A 20,186-nucleotide genomic window follows, 5' to 3' on the forward strand; every position below is an offset into this window, starting at 1 on the left:
TAATGGGAATTGTAGAAACAAAATTAAAAGGCCCACTATCACCCAACAGTGTAGGACATGATGCATATAATTATTGGATTAAAAACAGAGAGAAAAAGGAAGGGGGTGGAGTTATGTTCCTGACTAAGAAGGATATAAACGTGAAAGGTGTCATATATGGAAAGAATACAGTAGAGATGATTATGATAGAAGTGGAAGACAGAGATAAGAAGAGCAGAAAGTTTGTGATAAATTATGTGCCTCCGAAAACAGCCTCATGGGAGGAGAGTGAACATAAAAGTATGTTAGAGGACACAAAGATAACATTAAATAAAATAATGGAAGATGGAGGAAGAATAGTTATGATGGGCGACTTTAATTGCAAAGAAATCTGCTGGGAAGAAATGACAGTAAAGGGTGGAGACGGCTCATGGGGAAACGCTCTACTTGAGATGATTACTGACCATACAATGACACAATGGATACAGGAGAACACTAGGTATAGAAATGAAGAAGAACCGTCGAGACTAGACTTAATAATTACATCTGAACCTAGAATAGTGGACAAGATTGAATATAAAACACCAATAAGTAAAAGTGACCACATATTGATTGAACTGGAACTTAATGAAGAAAAATATATGAAAAGAAATGAACAATATAGAAAAGGAAGAATGATGTATGAAAAAACAAACTTTGATAAAATAAGAGAATTCTTTCAACAAGAAAACTGGGAAGAAATATACAAAGAAGAAACAACAGTGGAAGAGAAATGGAATATTTTGACAAAAATTTACAAAAAAGGAGTGGAAAAGTATGTCCCAAGACAAAAACAAGAAAAAGAATTTGTAAAATGCTGGTACAACAAAAGTTGTAGGGAGTTAAAAGACAAAAGAGACAAAGCCTGGACCAGATGGAAAAAAGACAGAAGACCTGAAAAATGGAAAATATATACCGGTTATAGAAATGAATATGTACAAGCATGCAGAGAGGAAAAGAGAAAATATGAAAAAGATGTCATAGAAAAGTGTAAAGATCAACCAAAACTATTCTACAGATTTGTAAACAATAAACTGAAAAACAAACAAGACTTGGAGAAATTAAGACAAGGGGGAGTTGAATACACTGAGGAAATGGAAATGGCGGAAATTATGAACAAACATTATAAATCAGTGTTTACAAGGGAGAACATACAACCTGAAGAGATTGAATGGAAAGAGAAAGTCCCCCCTATGGAAGAAATAGAAGTAACAAAGAATGAAATATTGACACACTTGAGTAATCTTGATGTCAGAAAATTGCATGGACCAGATGAAATAGCAAACTGGATTCTGAAAGAATGCAGGAATGAACTGGCAGACAAAATACATAGCATACTAAACAGTTCCTTGAAAGAAGGAAAAGTTCCAGAAGATTGGAAAAAAGCAAATATAGTACCTATATATAAAGGAGGAAATAAAGAAGAACCTACAAACTATAGACCAGTCTCTCTAACAAGTACAATAGCAAAAATTTGTGAAAGAATGATCAAAAGTAGATGGGTAAAATATTTAGAAAAAAAAAAAACCAAAGTGTTAAATCCAAGGCAATTTGGATTCAGACAAGGACGATCATGCGTCACCAATTTAATATGTTTCTATTCAAGGCTAATAGATATAATACAAGAAAGAGATGGATGGGCGGACTGTGCATTTCTAGACCTAAAGAAAGCTTTTGACAAAGTACCACATAAGAAGTTGATTAAGAAATTAGAAACTGAAGGAGGAATACAGGGCAAACTGCTAAATTGGATGGAAGACTTTTTGCAAGAAAGAAAAATGAGAGTAGTGATAAGAGACCAGCACTCAAAATGGGATGAAGTAATAAGCGGTGTTCCGCAGGGAACAGTTCTGGCCCCAATAATGTTTGCTATATATATTAATGATATGGATGAAGGAATTGAAAGCTATATGAGCTTCTTTGCAGATGATGCAAAATTACTGAAAAGAGTGAAAACTGAAGAAGATTGTGAATCACTACAGAGAGATCTAAATAAAGTACAGAAATGGAGTAGGAAGTGGGAGATGGAGTTCAATACAAAAAAGTGTAGTATAATGGAATTTGGAAAAAGCATAAACAGAATAACAGGAGCATATAAATTGGGAGAAGAAGGAATAAAAAAAGTAGAAAATGAGAAGGACCTGGGAGTCATTGTTATGAATAATATGTCACCTGAGAAACATATAAATAAGATTTTTGGAGAAACTTATAATTTAATAAGAACAATCAAAGTTGCATTTACATACCTGGATGAAGAAATGGTGAAGAAAATCCTAATCACCCTGATAAGACCATATGCAGCAACGATATGGTCACCAAGTACAAAAAATGTATAAAAAAAACTTGAAAGAATACAAAGAGCAATTACAAAATTGGCACCAACACTCTCAAAACTATCATATGAAGAGAGACTAGAAAAACTTGAACTACAGACACTAGAGCAAAGAAGAGAGAGAGGAGATTTGATAGCTATTTACAGAATCATGAAAGGCATAGAAATTACTGATAGAGAGAATCTGATAAAATGGGATGACAGAAATACAAGAGGACACGGAAAGAAAATAAAAAAGACAGCTATAGAAGAGATTTGAAAAAGAACAGCTTTCCTCACAGAGTAATAGACAGTTGGAACAAGTTAGATGAGAAAGTGGTGTGTGCAAAAACAATACATGAATTTAAAAATAGTTTAGATAAAATGAGATATGAAGACGGTATCCCACGAGCATAGCTCCCCTTCCCGTAAAATACAACTAGGTAAATACACACACACACACACAATGATATTTAAGGACAGCAGCAGCATTCAGGGACGTCACGGAGTTAAACAGTGGAAATTAGTCTCCAAGCACATAAGTGGTGACATCGTCTCAACCGGAGATGTCTGCTTCCCTGGCCGGTCCAACCCAGATTGATGACGTCACCAACGCGAGCGGAGGCGTATCCACTCGTCAAGGCTCACAGCCTACTCATGCAAACCACGGCCAAAGGGAAGGCGGCCAATCAGAAGGCTAGACGACCCAACGGGACCCGTCCGTGATCCCGCTACGGGGTTTATAAGGACTGCCTCTTGCCAACCGAGAGCAGAACAGCCAGTTTGGTTTTCGGCCGGGGCGCGGTGCAGACGACGTAATATCCATGATCACTCAATGGGTTCAAAGACCGCCAGACGGTCGCCCTGGTAAGGCCATTTTGGGTTGTAAGGATGTGGAGAAGGCATTCGATACTGTCTGGCATGAAGACCTTAAGTACAAATTGTAGCACAACTTCGACTTTGCCCTGCCGTTCACAAGGTTGCTCTGCAACTACCTGGACGACAGGTCAATAAGAATAAAGTGGGGGGCTGTCTGTCCCAACCTTTTGTGCCGAAGGCTGGAGTACCGCAAGGGTCAGTCCTTGTCCCCACTCTGTACAATCTATATACGAATGACCTGCCAGAGCCAGCTTATCAGCGCAACCAAGCTCTAACTCTTTCGTATGCGGACGACACTAACCACATAAGCAGACACAAAACGCTGCAGGGAGCGTTACACGTAATGCAAAACATCCTAGACGGGGCACACGCGTGGGAGCAACAGTGGCGCAGTAAGACCAACGCGTCGAAATGCAATGCTGTATACTTCTGCTGCAAACGAACCAACAGAACAATCACAAACACTCCTCTTAAAATAAACAACACAAACATCCCAGCGAAGGACCATACCCGTGTGCTGGGTAGCACACTTGATAGTGGCCTTACCTGGACCCCACACTTCCGCAAGCAGGGAGCGAAGGCTAGGGCTGTGCTGGGTAAGCTCAGACGCTTCAAAACTGCAACACTGAAAACCAAACGTCGATTGTACCTAGCCCTCGTCAGACCGATTCTGTGCCAATCCCCGGGACTAAGCCAGCTGTCATGTGCCACTAATAACTACGAGCATCAGAAGGTTCAGAATGCCGCTGTCCAGTTCATCACGGGCTCGCGATGGAGCGACTTCAGAACCACTGAGTCTCTACACCAAATTTCCAACATCCGTCCACTCAACCAACACAAACACAAACTTCACTCAAGACACCTAGAAAAACTGCACGACAAACACAAACATCTGATACAATATATTACATCTAGACCACACCGTACAGACTATCTGTCAGCTGCGCCCGTCCCACGTGCGGTGTACACGATAAGACGTGTATAACCGTACCTACAAGTAATACACCCCTTCACCAGCTTGACTGGTGATAGCCGCAATAATGTAATAATAATAATAGTAATGGTAATTATGATAATAATAATAATATCGCATGTAGCCCATTAACTGACAGGCTACAAAAATATGCAAACAGCTCAAACCCAACCTGGGGTAAAACAGGAATTATCATGTCTTACCTGGGGCTAATCAGGAACGCCCTCTACACGCGGGAAGTGAAATCTACTCACCGTAAATTACACACACACCTCTCACGAACATAGCCACATCCCACGCACAAACATATACACTTCCTTTTTCTTCGACTAAAATTCGTTTCCTTTCTAACTTTCTCTTATACTACATCTTCTCATTTCAGTTTACCTCCCACTAAAGATTTTTCCGTTTTTCCCCCTTTCTCTCCTACTACGTCTCCTACCATTTTCCAAACTTTCGTTGGTGAAATAATCTGCTCTTCCTCCCGGCATTGACGCCGCCGTCCAAGCTCCTAGCCCAGTTCTCCCGAGTCACGACCACCAACAAGCCCCTAATCGCTCGCAAATCGCCCGGTGGCAATAGCCCTCTTTTATACGCTACTATCTTTTCATTTTCCTGCAGACAAGCGAGGTGGTCTTTCCTTGGAATCCAGAATCCAGAACAGCCACACTTACTGTCGCAGGAACTACTCACCTTCAGCTCCAAGACCTTTTCTCTCCTTGCATCGATGGAGGACCTCGAGCTTCAGAGTTCATTCTCGCGATATACTCATCTTATTCGGCGACTTAGAAATACAGGATTACTTGGTAGTCAGGAGTTTGATTTCTTCCTTGGTTGTCCATACCAGAACACAATACGTGACTGGTCCGTAGGGACGTCATTAGAGAGCCAAAATTACTGCTTAGTGCAGCTTGTGACTCAGGAAACAGTGAACACTGAACAGGGTAAATATTCATATTTGAGAGGTATTACGATCAATAAATTGAAAATGTGTACTATGAATTATCCACGCAATGCCGATGATAATAGTATCAATGCAGAGATAGAAATAAAATAACATTGCCTGTTAGAGAAAGATACTTTGATCCTTGGTGAAATGGGGGAAATAAATACCGACAATTATGAGTAAATACAGTGATACAGTATATGGGAGCAACTTTTCATTGATATTTGAAGTTCGCGGGAATAATTAGTGCTTACCAAATCAGCTGATACGATTGATAAAACTCGGTTGTTTACTTTTTCATAAGATGAAGTTCATTAACATATTCTTTATCAGTTATAAGTTTATATCATAATACATTATGGTATGGATTTATTTCTGACATACATATTCAGCTTCGTGCCTTATCAACAATCTAAATCATAAATGTCGCGACATTGACATTTGTAAATAGAAATTGACCAATGTAGTTTTTTACTATTATTCTGGATTATTAACGCGCCACTTTAGTTCAAAGGCAAATAGGACGATGCTATTCGAAAAATATATATATAAAAAAAAAATTATACTAGAAGTTCCTGGAACGAGTTTCATTGCCAAAGTCACAGGTCCTGGACTCGAATAGTAAGTATTGTGCCTCATGAATATGTATGATTAGTCCTCACGTAGACACTGACACACCTTAGAGCACTGTGCACAAGGTTAGGTAAATTATAACGTGCATTCTGGAAAATACATTTATGTTTGAACTCGCCTTTATTTACGATATACACCAAAAGTCTATTCCCTACAGACTAGTGCATCTCGGCAAGGAGGGATAACCTGTTCCCCCCCGCTAGTCATGTTTTATATTTTATTTTAGATGCTAACCTGCTTTATCAACAGAAATATCCAGTAGAGGCGGTAGAATGTGATGGAGTTGGAAATTTTCTTAATTATTTGGATATATGCATGAAGCAATGTTCTGTACTGTGTAACTGTAATAGTTATTGTTTGCTTGCTTGTTTGTTTTTACAATAATAATTGTTTATCTCTGTTTATTTAATTTTATTCTGTGTCCAACCTTGTAGATCAAGGGGTATTTGTTCAGTTGTGTACATGGACGCAATATAGTGTTAGAAAATTAAATATTAATTTTGTAAATTATAATAATAATACATGAATGTAATATGCGATTTTCTTGGCAGAAATAAAAATAAAAAATACCTTGCTACAAGCAAATATACTAACAAACGAAGTTGCTAGTATAAGTATAGGATTAGGACATCATCTTGTCATTTGTCAAGTGTTGTCTGCCTGGTCCAGTTGAGGTCTGGTGTACACCCTCGGTACTTCTGCCAGTACCTCGCGAGGTATATATTCTTGAAGGAATGCTATGGAGCTGAAATCCATGCATTCCTTCAAGCTATGAAAAACCTATATACCCCGCAATCAGAAAGATTGAACAGGCCGCCAACATCTGTGACGACGACAGGGACGATCCGGATGAGCATAAGTTATAGGTACTGATTTACTAAATATAGCTTAGGTTAGACATATATATCATAATTTCATTTCTTCGACATCGGCATCTATCATAACAAACATGGTGTACAATTTGTCCTGTGCGGCTTCGTTATGTATAAAATCTGTTTTGGCAACTTTTTCCACCAAGAAAATTGCATATTACATTGATACATTATAATTTACAAAATTAATAATTTTCTAACGCTATTTCGCTTCCATGTATGCAACAGAACATTTACCGATCAAGGTATTTTGTTGGCATGCTTTAGTATTGTAATCCCTTGTACTATTACAAGTACATGTATTAACCCCAGGTATTACTGAAAAAGGAAACCATACTACAGATGTAGAAAAGTTATTTCTTTTTTGGGTAAATTTTTTAGAAGTGCACACCTACGTGATATAGTAATAGAAAATTAATAATAATTTTGTAAATTATATTATATGGTAATATGTTGTTCTTGGCAGAAAATGATAATTAAAACAGTTGCTAAAAGCTATAAAATAAACGTAGATGCTTTGACTACTTGAAATGCTTTGTTTTAGTAGAGGGAGAAGTCAAAGAAATTAAAGTATGCAATTCATCTATTCTAACCTAACCTAACTTACCTACCTAACCTAACCTGCATCTAATAATGCGGTACCTGTAATTCTAGACATCATCAGGCCATCATTGTCGTCTCTGACCTCCAAATCTATCAAAACAAAGATGGTGTCTAAAAGAGTCTATGCAAGTTTGTTCATGCATTTTTTATATTAATTTCTGCCAAGAAAAATATTACATTGATGTATTATAATTTACAGAAATTATATTTAGTTTTCTAATGCTATACTGTGTAGGTGTGCACTTCTAAAATAATACCCTTTTTTTTCTATTAACCACTTCCATACAGTGACGCCTACGTAGGCGTCATGAGGAGCAAGTGGGTACGCGATGATGCCGACGTCGGCGTCTTGATTATATTTACTGTATTGTAGTCGTACCTACGTAACCTCCATTCTCTCTAAACTGGCTTCATCATATTTTCTATGGTTATCAAAAGTCACGGGTGAAAGGGAACGAACGATTGAGCACTGACTTTACTTTTTATAATGCGATTATTATGATGCAACATTGCACGTCGGGCAGCTAATGCTGCCAGACGTGCGATGTGCCCCGGAGTGAGGAGGTTAAATATCAAATTTTGCTATGAAATCTTGATAAGAAATTATTTCAAATGAATAAAGAATAAAGTAGTCTTGGGGATTTGCTGATGACTCTGCACTTGTGCCAGGGTTAGAGTTGGGATTAAGGGAGTTAGTGATGGAATTAGGAGAAAGTTAAAGGTAAATATGGGAAAAAATAAGGTGATGAGATACATAAGGGGAGAGGATGGGGAGTGAGTTGGAAGTCTTTTTAAGGAGAGAGGCTAGAGGAAGTTAAAGGTAAATAAGGTGATGAGATAGGGGAGAGGATGGGAGTGAATTGGAAGTAAGTCTTTTAAAGGAGAGGAAGTGGATAGCTTTAGGTATTTGGAGTTGCATGTGGCAGGAAAGGGAGAAGTGGAGGTAGAGATAATTTGTAGATTGAGAGGAGCAAGGAAAGCCCTGGGGGGGGTTAAAAAGTGACATGAGAAATAGGTATTTGGGAATGGATGCAAAGAGGAGAGAGTATGAAGGGGTGATATGCTGATGGCTGATGGCTTTGCATGGGGTAGAGACTTGGAATTTAAGGGAGGCAGAGCAGTAAAGTTTGAATGTCTCGAAGTGTAGTAGGGGTTACTATGTTGGCTAGAGTGAGAAATGAGGAGGAGAGTGGGAGTGGAAAAGATGATAGATAGGGCTGATGAAAGAGTATTGGGATGGTTTGGACACATGGAAAGAATGAGTGAAGAAAGATTAGTAAGACAGGTGTGGAAGGCAGAGGTGGAAGGAGTGAATTTGAGGTGACCAGGGATAAAATGGGGTGAAGAGGCCATTGAGCAAGAGGGGAATATCTGTTGAATAAGGAAGGAAGGCAGGAGGTAGGAATAATTGGTGAGTGGCTCTATTTAGATGATACTATTATGCAAAAGAGGGAGGTGCAGTGGATGGGGAGGTAGGGGGTGCTTATGTGTGAAGGATAGTATGACACAGCCCAAAGGGATTTCTCCCCATCTTCTCTTTTTCTGTGTGAAAGGATGGAGAGAGGGGGGTTCGTTGATTAAGTGAAGCGGCCTTGATGTGGATGTACTGTGGCTTACTATATTGCTTCTGACCCTTCTGGGCAGTGGATGAGATACAGGGATGACCCATCATCCATGAAGAGCAAAGATGAGAGGGAAGAAATGGTGGTGAAGGGGAGTGAAATGGGTGGGAGTAAGTATATGTCTGCCATGGCTACCTCCCTTATAAGGGGGAAAAAAAGCTATATAGATTAGTCTTGAAAAAAGCTCTTGGTATATAGATTAGTCTTGGGGATTAGTAGTGTCCCTAAACACCCTGTTAGAGAAATAGGGTATTTATAACAAGAATGGATAGGATAGATCAGAGAGTACTGAAGTGTCATGGCAATGTGGAAAAAATGAGCAAGGATAGACCTGCAAAAAAGTGTGGAAAATAGAAGAGGAAGGAGTGAACTTGAGAGGAAGACCTAAAATGAAGTGGATAGAGGGGTGAAGGGAGCATTACATGAGGAATGTCTGTTGAGCAGTGAAGAGAGCACAAAAGATAGGAGTAAATATAGGAAAATTGTGGATGGATGAAGATCTAGTGTGGCCCAAAGGGATGTTCCTTTTCTCTTCATCACAAATTTTCTCAGTTTTATCCATTCCCTTCCTCGACTTGAACACCTCTTTCTTTCCTTTCTTATAAAGATGCCAGGTCTAATCCTTTAGTCTTGTCTTGTGAAGTTTACCTGCAAGGCTGGGAACCAATTTGGTTACTGTTCTTTATATTCTCTTGATCTTGTTTATATTTTTTGTGTGGTGACCACACTGTTACATATATTTGGGGTGGAATGGGCTCTTTTTTTGCAAGTGTTATTGTATTGTCTCCATAAGACACACAAAAAAAAGACACAACAATATGTTTAGGTTAATGGACAAATTATGTCTACATGAAAATCACTTACATTGACAGCTGTTACACTAATATAAGTATTTGATCTAATTTCAGATAGTGCAGGAGTTATCATTTTTCTGTAGAAAGACTTTCCTAGGTCACCATAATGCCTTACATGATGATTTCAACACTTATAAGGCTGGTAAGAAAAATGATTGATATTGTTATGATTTATAGAAAAAATAAATTCATCTATAGAAGGTGAATATGAATTAACTACCACCTGTAATAATGATTGCTATTGAAAATAATGCTTAAGATGTGGGATGCATGAGGTTTTCATTATGAATTTATATTACCTTGTGTTTGTCTGGAAACCCACAACCCCAGCAACAGTCAGCAATGATCATGACCTTCCCATAGATCCATCTGGGAAGAACCTGTATATTGTTATTTGTGGGGCTCCATCTGCATCACCACCAGGGAGAAGAAATAGAGCAGTCATCAGTTACCAGCTTTCCATGTGTGATAAAGTGGAGGGAAGATAGCTGGGTTCTTAGAGATGTGTGTGTCTGAGGAATGTTCCTTGGGGTTACAGGTCTCCTGTAAGAGAGACTTGAGGGAACTGGTTTATTGCTGCCATGGACTTTGATTCAGTTAGGGGAGAAATTCTACCTCTTGTTGATGATCCTTAAGTAATGCATCCATGCTAGGTGTCCTAACAAGACTTTTTTTTTCTGCATACTTCCATGGTTATGGAAGAATAGATTAACACATAGAACTTAAAATATTTTTTAGTGGTTCTCGTTGCTCAATATCATCCATAAAGATAGGAGTGGTGGTGAACTATCATCACTAATAATGTGATAATACTAGGGTGCATTTTTCATGGGAGGGAAACCCAGCTTTGCAGGATTACCCAATGTAGTCTTCAGTTCTTTGAAGTGTGCCATTGTGATGAGAAATTATCATTGATAATGCAGTGTGGGAGCAAGTGTTAGCATGAGTATATTGATGGTAAAGAGATTGAGAATGCTTATAGTGTTTATGGTCCAGGGACAGAATTTTTTTTTTTTTCTTGTTTGACTTAAAGTGATTGCTTGGAGAAATCTAAGAGAAGTATAGTAATCGTGGGTCTAGAAGTGAATGCTAAAACAAAATGGTTATTGTAGGATTGATCTATCCATCTATCTATATACCAAAGGCTTCTTCCCCCTTATAAAGGAGTTAGTCAAGTCAAAGGCACACATGCACCCACTCCCAAATACCACCCTTGTTTCCCTCTCATCTTAGCTCCTCTTGGATGAAGGGTGATTACTGTAAAAGGCTACTATACAAGTGGTTGGTTGTACACTGTATTTGGTTATTAGAAGAATCAAATTCACATGTACTTAACATGTGTGCAACCAAATTTTTTTTCTCCAATTTAATAGGTGAATTTTATATTTTATCACATGCTGATTTCAAAATTACCACTAAAATTTTTCACAATACCGTTTTTTCCGGTGTATAGTGCGCGACTTTTTTCCGTTGGAAGGGCCTAAAAATGGGGGGTGCGCGTTATCCGGTGGTGCGCATTATCTACGGCCTATGATAAAAATTCTGCGGCTGTGTGTGTCATTTTTTTTCACAACAACGTGACGATGTTGGCCGTCACAAAGTCGGGAGGCACACTTCTCCGTGACATTCCGTGAGAACAAGAAGAACAGCCATGGTGACATGAAAGAATACGCCAGCATTGGCTACCGTATATAAATATTTGGTATAGGTAGGTACTATCGAATCTTATTTTTCATGTTTAAATAAGCCTAAACACCATGAAACATGATCAATATTCATGATATTTGCCCATGTTCACAGTATCCTAGTTTGAATTTTTATGTTGGCTTTGTTGCTTCACTTTAGGTATGGTACAAATTCCGTTGCGGCCATTCATAAACTCGTGTCAAACACCTGACTACAACACCCTACCTCTTTCGGGAGTTATATTAACTAACCATCACCTCGAAGAGAGACTGTCCTATTTCACCACTGTCATTGCAGGTTCAAAGCTAAAACGAAACAGTCTGTAGTTTGTTTCAGTATTAAATAAAAAATGGTAAAGACAAATTATTTCCTCAAGATATAAAATGAACATTTTCTGTAAAAATCCCGAAATTTTTCTGTATATTTTACTTTCAATAAACTTTTTTTAGATCATATTTCCTACAAACTATTTAAGCTACAAAGTAATAAGGGACCAACGCACAACATGAGTCATATACCGGTACATGTAGTTCCGACTTTTTCTTAGTTGTGTCCTGATTGATGCCTAAACTGACACTTAATTTAGTGACAAATCAACAGATTTCCCAGCGGTGGCTCTAGCCAATGAAAAATACTTCTCCATGTAACCTCATTCACATGATATAAATACTGATGTAAAACTGCGTTATAGACAAATGCGATCGGGCATGCGTGTTATACATCGGTGCGTGCTATCTGTGTACTGAGATAACGAAGTGTATGGGTGCGTATTATAACCCGATGCGCATTTTAAGCCGGAAAATACGGTATTCATTTTTATATTTGCATATTTCGGCCTGTTATTTTTGCTAGAATTTTTTTCTTTCTTTTTCAGCATGTAAAATGGCTTCTAGAGGTTGCTTAACAAGTCCAAATAGCTACTGTTATGTTTGTGGAGAATTTATAGAGTGAAGCTGGGTGACCAAGATAAGAACTGGGCTCCTCATATAGTGTGTTCAATATGTGTGGAAGAATTGAGGCAGTGGGCAAAGGGTGAGAAGGCCATGCGCTTCATTGTTCCAATAATATGGTGGGAGCAGAAAAACCACAGTGATGGTTGCTATTTCTGCACTTGCAAAGTCCAAGGGTATAGCTTGCAGACAAGGAAAAATATTGCCTATCCGAATCTTCCATCAGCATTGTGATCTATTCTTCATGGTCTAGATGTGCCAGTCCCATCACCTCCAAATAGTCTGGATGATGTACAATTAAGTTCATACTCCGAAACTCTCAGCAATGATGCATCTGATTTCTGCCTTGGAGATGAGAGCAATGAACTTCAATTGTTTGTTCAGAGTGAACTAAATGATCTTGTGAGGGATCTAGGACTGGCAAAGGAATCAGCAGAGCTTTTAGGCTCAAGACTTAAATCTAAGAATCTGTTAGCTCATGGTACATCATTCTCCTGATATCATCTTCATGAGAAAGCATTCACCCCTTACTTTGACCAGGAAAATGACTTAGTGTATTGCACTGATCCAAAAAGGACTCGTAGAAAAATTTGGTATTTGTTATAATCATGAAGAATGGAGAATCTTTATTGATTAATCTAAAAGAAGTCTTAAAGCCATTCTTTTGCACAATAGCAATAAGTATGCTTCAATTCCTGTGGGACACTGTGATCATGAAAGAGTCCTATGAAAATTTGGTGGTTCATTTAGACACAATCAATTACAAAGATCACAACTGGATGATCTGTGGTGATTTGAAGATTGTATGTATGTTGCTGGGGCAGCAAGCAGGGTACACAAAGTTCCCATGTTTTTTGTGTTGAGTGGGACAGTAGAGCAAGGAATCTGCATTGGACTTGGGAACATTGGCCTAGCAGGGATTCACTCACACCAGTGACAAAGAACATCTTACGAGAGAGTTTAGTGGATCCTAAAAAAGTTCTGCTGCCACCATTGTATATTAAACTGGGACTTATGAAACAGTTTGTAAAGGCTTTGCCATGGGAAGAAGAAGGTCCGGACATAAGAAAGCACATGAAGGATGAAAACTTTGAGAACTGTCTTGGTGAAGCTGAAAAGGATGCTTGGATTAGCTTCAAGAATATGATTAAAAACTTCTTGGGCAATCACAAGTCCAGACTACAAGGATATTGTAGGCAGAATGGTGGAAAAGTTCAAGGCTTTGGGATGCAACATGAGTCTCAAAGTTCATTTTCTACATGTGCATCTTGACCATTTCACAGAAAATTTAGGAGATGTGAGTGAAGAACAGGGGAAAGGTTCCACTAGGACATTAAAGAGATGGAAAGAAGGTACCAAGGAAGGTGGAATGTTAGTATGTTAGTGGACTGCTGGATGTTGCACTGGGAGATTTCACAAAATGCCTACAAACATAAAGGTTGCAGATGTAGTTTTCAAGACAAGAAGAAAATATTCTGATTTCACAATTATAAACAACAGTTAAGAGTGCATTTTAATCAGTTTGATTTATACCTTTTTTAATCTTCTCTAAAGTATCAGGTAAACTTTCTGTTATTTTATTTAATCCTTTAATATATAAGCTCTACAAATTGTGCCTAAACCTTACGTGGTAGGGAAAAACTGTGATGATATTTCAATTCAGCATCATTGAAACGTATAAATAAAATTTCATATTCAAAAATTTGTTGGAAAAGTCCAATTTTGCAGGCCTGTGTAATTGGAGGGAAAAAGTCTCAAATAATGAGTAATATTTCAAGGTAGAGATCAGTGCTTGAATGTCGGTTATAAAAGAGTGAGGAACAGTGGAAGGCAGTGGGAATTGAGTCGGTTGTTATTTACAGATGACACTGTTCTTGTAGTTGAGGCAGATGATAGACTGGAGTAGGTAGTGGAGGAGTTTGGGAGAGTATGTGAGAGGAGAATGCTGAGAGTAAATGTGGGCAAATGTAAAGTACAATGTAGATGTACAAGGTGTGATGGTGGTGGATCGGAGGGGAGGTTAATCCCTAGAATATGATGACACCTACGTAGGCGTTATGAGGCGTGAATATTTACCTAGTTGTATTTTACAGGATGAGAGCTATGCTCGTAGTGACCCATTTTTGTATATCTCTGCATCCAGTTTGTTCTTAAAATCTTGTATAGTTTTGGCACTCGCTGTTTCCCTGTTTAGTTTGTTCTGTGTGGGAAGCTTTTTTTTTTTTTTTTTCCAAATCTTCTGTAACTGTCCTTTAGCTTCTCGGGTCCTCTTGTTTCTCTTCTGTCTCATTTTAATAAGTCATCTCTATCAAGAACTTCCATCCCTTTCATAATTCTGTAGTTAGCAAATCACCTCTTTCTCTTCTCTGTTTAAGTGTTGATAGACGATGTAATTTATCCAATCTTTGTTCGTATGTTAAATTTGAGTGTAGGTGCCATTTTTGTCACTGCTCTTTGAATTCTTTCTATTTTCTTTATTTATTTTTTGTGCTAGGTGCCCATAGTGTTGTAGCATACTCCAATTTAGGTCTTATAAGTGTAATTAATATTTTCTGTACCATTTCTTCATCCATGTAGTCGAAGGCCACTTTCATTGATCTTAATAAGTTAAAAGTCTCTCCAACTAGTTTATTGACATATTTATCAGGTGTCAAGTCACTTGAGATAATTATCCTGAGGTCCCTTTCTGAGTTGACTTTTTTGACTTCCTTGGTACCAATTTTATATTGACCCAATATTCTATTTTTGCTTTTTCCAAATTCCATTATACTGCATTTCCTAATGTTCTTTTCACACTTCTGACTCCATTTCCATATTTTGTCTAGGTCTTCTTGTAGCGATCTGCAGTCTTCTTTTGTGCTTACTCTCTTAAGTAATTTGGCATCAACAAAGAAGTTCATGCAACACTTCACTCCCTCATCCATATCATTTATATATATGGCAAGCATTAAAGGAGTCAATACAGAGCCCTGTGGGACACCACTCAAGAAATCTTTCATCCATTCCAGTAGCTTACTTTGTATTCCTATGAGGATGCTGGCATTGGTGTCTTGATAATATTTATTTTGTAGTTTTAGCTTCATGACCCCTGTATTATGTGAACAGGCTTGATCACTTTTTCTGTGGTTATAAACATTCTGGGTGAAAGAGAATGAACATAACAATTTTAACTTTATATTTTATAACATGCATATTGTGATGCATCATCATTCATCAGGCAGCCTAATGTGCTCATGAGTATTTGACTCCCAATGAAGAGGTTAAAGGATGAGAGGTTGGAGGAAGGGGAAAGGTTTAAGTGGGGCCAAATATTACAGAATGAAGGTGGTGAATTATAGAGATAGGGAAGTAAATGTATGGAGGAATGAAAATTATGAGAAACAGGTGTCTGGGTATGAATGCAAAGAAAAGACTGTACAAGGGAGTAATTATACCTATAACACTGTATGGAACAGAGTTGGTTATGTATTTACTTAGTTGTATTTTACGGGAAGGGAAGCTATGCTCGTGGTGACTTGTTTTTGTATCTTGCAAGATCAAGTTTGTTCTTAAATTCTTGTATTGTGTTTGCCCACACTATTTTTTCATCTGTGTGGGAAGCTGTTCTTTTTCAGGTCTTTTCTCTAGTTGTCCTTTTTGAGTTTCATTGCATGTCCTCTTCTTTTTCCTTTGTCCCTCCTTATTAAGTCCTCAATCAAGGCATTCTTTTCCTTTCATAATTCTGTAGATGGTTAGTAGGTCCCCTCGTTCTCTTCTTTGTGGAAGAACCTAAATAAGTTTGAGATGAAGCGTTTAAAAAATATGGTGGGCACTGTAAGGATAAAGTGAGAAATGTGGAGGTGAAGTGAGAGGGGGAAAGAGCTAGATAGGGTTGATCAAAGAGTGATGGGGTTTTGGGTATATGAAGGAATGAAAGGAGAAAGAAAAGTAAAAAGAGTATAAAAAGCAGAAGTTGATGGGTGGAACTTGAGGGGAAGACTAAGAATAAGGTGGATGGATGGGATGAAGAGAAACTTTGGAAACAAGGTGTCTGTTGAGCAAGGAAGACTTCAAACATTAGGAGTAAATAGAGAGTGGAAATGATACAGTCCAAAGCGGCTGTTCTCTTTTGTTTTATAAATTTCGTGAATAAATGATTGAGGTGGGTGGGGTGTGTGGGTTATCATGTAATGAAGTGGTGGGGGAAAACCAGGTCCAGCTGCTTTTTGGTCCTGCTATGGAAGTGCTGTGTCTTGCTGGATTGCCTCTGACCCAAGCAGCGTAGCAGGGGTAGGGAGGATCCTTCATTTATGAGGTGCTAAGGTGGTAGGGACAACAATTGGGATTTTGGATGGGTGTGGAATATGTGTATCCTTTGAGTTGGCCACCTCCCTTGTAAAGAGAAAAGGCCTTTAGGTATATCATCATTGGTATGTTATTATTACCATTATTATTATTATTTTTATTATTATTATTATTATTATCATTATTACTATTATTCCCAGACCCTCTTATGCCTTGGCTTCTTGTAGGAATTTACCCTTTAGCACAACAGAGAGGAGGATGCCAAGTCCCATCCTCCATCCCATTTTAGTTGCCTTTTATGAGGTATACAAAGAAAAAAGAAAAACAAAACATAAGATAAAAGAGGCAAAAAGGAGGGCAGATATACAATGGGGGAGGAATATGACAAAAATTTTAAAGTAATAAAAAGATTTTTTGGAAGGAAGTTAAGAGAGGAAGGGGAGGGAAATCAAGTACAAAAGAAAAGGTAAAAGGTGCAGAAGGAGAGATGATAATGTAAGAGGAGCTGGTAAGGGGATGATGGGCAGAGTACTTTAGATAGCTGTTAAATGTGGAAGAAGATAGGGATTGGTGGTAGCCGCTAAAAAAATGACAGTGATGGGTGAGGAGAATGGAGGAGAAATAAGAAAAGATGAGGTGAAAGTAGTTATTAAAATGATGAGAACTGGTAAGTTATCTAGGTTAGATGAGTGTCATGTGGAGTGTCTGAAGAAGTGAAGTTATAGTGATATTGGACATGCTACTGAAGTTAAGTGGGTTTCTAAGGAAGGGTAGAGTGCTGGAGGACTAGAGGAGTGCCTGTATAGCTTCAGTTTCACTTTACAAGGGAAAAGGGGACAAATGTAGTGTAATAGTTTCAGAGGGATCAGTTAGTTCAGTGTAGTTGGGAAGGCTTATGGGAGGGTTTTAATTGAGAAGATTAGGAGAGGATAAGAGGGAGTAATTGGTGAGGAAAAGTGTGGATTTAGGGAAGGTAAGGGTTGCATGGATTGGATTTTGTGGTAAGAGAAATATGTGAGAAAGCGTTAGGAAGAGGTAAGGATGGTTTTTGGGCCTTTATGTATTTGGAAAAGGTTTATGACAGGGTAGACAGAAAGGCTTTGTGGAAGGGTTTGCAGATATATGGGATAAGGAGAAAGCTGTTAAGAAGAGTCAAGAGTTTTTACGAGAGTAGTAGAGCTTGTGTTAGAATTAGAAATGGAGAGAGCAGATGGTTTGAGGTTAAGGTGGGACTGTGTCAGTGATGCATCATGTGGCCATGGGTGTTCAATATATACATGGATGGGATGGTGTGGGAGGTAAATGGAAAGGTAATAGGGAGAGGATTGGAGATAGTTAAAGAAAATGTAGAAAAGTGGGAGGTGAGCCAGTTGTTGTTTGCTGACAATGCTGCACTTGTGGCAGGGTCAGAGGTGGGATCAGTGGAGTTAGTAATGGAGTTTGAGAAGGTATGCAATAGGAGAAAGTTGAATTTAAATGTGGGTAAAAGTAAGGCGATGAGATGTACAAGGGGAGTAGATGTCAGAAATTTGGAAATGTTAAAGGAGAGGCTGGAGGAAGTGGATAGCTTTAGGTACTTGGGGTTGCATGTGGCTGGAAAAGGAGTTGAAATGGAGGTAAATTGTAGATTGAGAGAAGCAAGTGTCTTGGGGGATTAAAAAGTGTAATAAGAAATAGACATTTGGGAATGGATGCAAAGAAGAGATTACATGAAAGGGTGATTCTAACAGCATTGTATGGGGCAGAAACATGGAATTTAAGAGAGGCAGAGAGGAAAATTTTAAATATATTTAAGATGAAATGTCTGAGAAGTATGGTAGGGGTTATAAGGATAGAGTGAGAAATGAGGAAGTGAGAAGGAGAGTGGGGTTGGAGAAGGAGATGGGGGATAGGGTTGATGAAAGAGTATTGAGATGGTGTGGACACATGGAAAGATTGAGAAGAAAGATACCGTAAGTAAAAGAGATGTGGAAGGCAGAGGTGGATGGAGTGAACATGGGGAGGCAACCAAGGATGAGATGGATGGATGGGGGTGAAAAGGGTGGTGGATGGGAGCAGAATCGGTTGGGGTGGGTATATGCCTTTTGACTTTGGTTGACATACTGGTAAGGAGGAAAAAGCTCTTGGTATATAGATAACTATTATTATAATTACTGTTGTTGATCATTTGTATATGGTTGATAAGAAAATATATGTAACAGGTGCTCCACCTATGTTAAACAATTTATATGTTATTGTTTTTATTTATTTATTTTCTTTTTCTTTTTCAAAGGAAACTGGACCAACTTATGTTGGAGATGCCAAATCTGACCCAGTGTTGATGAATCATCTTGAAGCAACTCTTACAAAAGAACCTGGACAGATATTGTGAGTTACTATTTCTGGTGCTTTATTTTTCTTTTGTTTTTATGTTGTTTCACTACCCATTTCTTATATTGCAGTTACACCCAGGTTTTTGGGTTGTTGTTGTCATCGTTGTTCCCTAGACTGTCTGGCCAAACAGTCCTGTCTCCTTGAGGAATCCCACAGCTGGAATGGGGTTTTCCCACAAGTCCTTTATAGAGTATATATTGTGTTGTTGGTGTGCATGATTGTGTACATTCATAATGTGTAGTGTAGTATGGGGTGAAGTGTTACATCCTGGACAGTTATCTGCAATGCAGTCATCCAGCCTCTTCTGGTGGCTTAGAAGGGTTGGATGGTGGCCACCCTTCAGTTTTTGGGTAATCGTCATTGGCAGTCCATCCTCAGACTTTTTGGGATGTGCATTATTCAAACTATTGCCCCCCAATCCCCCCGCCCCCTCACCTCCTCCCTTCCACTGTCTATCTCTCACTTTCTTGTCTTCTCTGTATTTCTCTTAAATCGATTAGAAAAGGAGCAGTCATTATGTAACAAACTGGTATTAGTAAACCAGTTCTGGCTGTCAGGCTCTGCTGTGGTGGTGATGTGCCTTGCTGCATTGCCTCTGATGTAAGCAGTGTAGCAGGGAACAGGGATGACCCTTCATCCATGAAAAGCTAAGATGGGATGGACAACAAATGGATTTTTGGATGGGTAAAGGGTGAGTGTATGCTTTGACTTAGCCACCCCTTCTTACAAGGGTGTATAGTATGTATGTATGTCATCCTTTAATGATTGATTTTCAACTTTGTGTCTAAACATAAGACATGTAGTTCTGTTTCATATTGTTGTTTGTTGAAGAAAAATGTAATACAGTAAATGGGTATTTATTATTGTATTCTCAACTTTTACAGTGAAGTCTACCGTACCCCACTCCTTCCAAGAGAAGTGCTCAACCGGCTTGAAAAGAAAGGTTGGAAAGTGATAGCAGTTACTGGTGTTGGAGAAACTTGTATTTGGACTTTGCATCGTGTTTGAAAGCAGCCGTACTTGGAATACTTCAAGAATGGAATAGTCTTGATAATATTTTTGGAAATTGTTTGAATAGCTTTTGTACTTTTTTAAATGTTTATTAACTAATTTCTTTGTTATAGTGGATATGAAAAGTTTCACATAGTTGTCATTTATTGGAGGTATAATGCAGTATATATA

The 20,186-nt window shown here is 38.5% G+C and overlaps 1 protein-coding gene across 6 annotated transcripts; it reads left to right on the forward strand.

Moving 5' to 3' along the window:
- Positions 1–5,399: 5,399 nt before the first annotated feature.
- On the forward strand, positions 5,400–20,178 carry LOC143029727 (GTP cyclohydrolase 1 feedback regulatory protein-like). 6 transcript variants are annotated; one of them, XM_076192600.1, is made up of 5 exons: positions 5,400–5,748; positions 9,766–9,853; positions 18,904–18,998; positions 19,562–19,695; positions 19,889–20,128. In XM_076192600.1, exons 2-4 carry the CDS (start codon positions 9,818–9,820, stop codon positions 19,653–19,655), a joined length of 225 nt encoding a protein of 74 aa, XP_076048715.1. In that variant the 5' UTR covers positions 5,400–5,748; positions 9,766–9,817; the 3' UTR covers positions 19,656–19,695; positions 19,889–20,128. The 6 variants fall into 6 exon arrangements, with proteins under 6 accessions (XP_076048715.1, XP_076048710.1, XP_076048711.1 ...); XM_076192595.1 differs by lacking the exon at positions 19,562–19,695 and having other exon boundaries at positions 5,432–5,748; positions 19,889–20,178; XM_076192596.1 differs by lacking the exons at positions 5,400–5,748; positions 19,562–19,695 and adding an exon at positions 5,760–5,825 and having other exon boundaries at positions 19,889–20,178.
- The last annotated feature ends 8 nt before the right edge of the window (positions 20,179–20,186 follow it).

This window comes from Oratosquilla oratoria, chromosome 11 (genome assembly GCF_046742065.1).
Source record: "Oratosquilla oratoria isolate Oo_2021 chromosome 11, ASM4674206v1, whole genome shotgun sequence".
In the NCBI taxonomy this organism is placed as follows: domain Eukaryota; kingdom Metazoa; phylum Arthropoda; class Malacostraca; order Stomatopoda; family Squillidae; genus Oratosquilla; species Oratosquilla oratoria.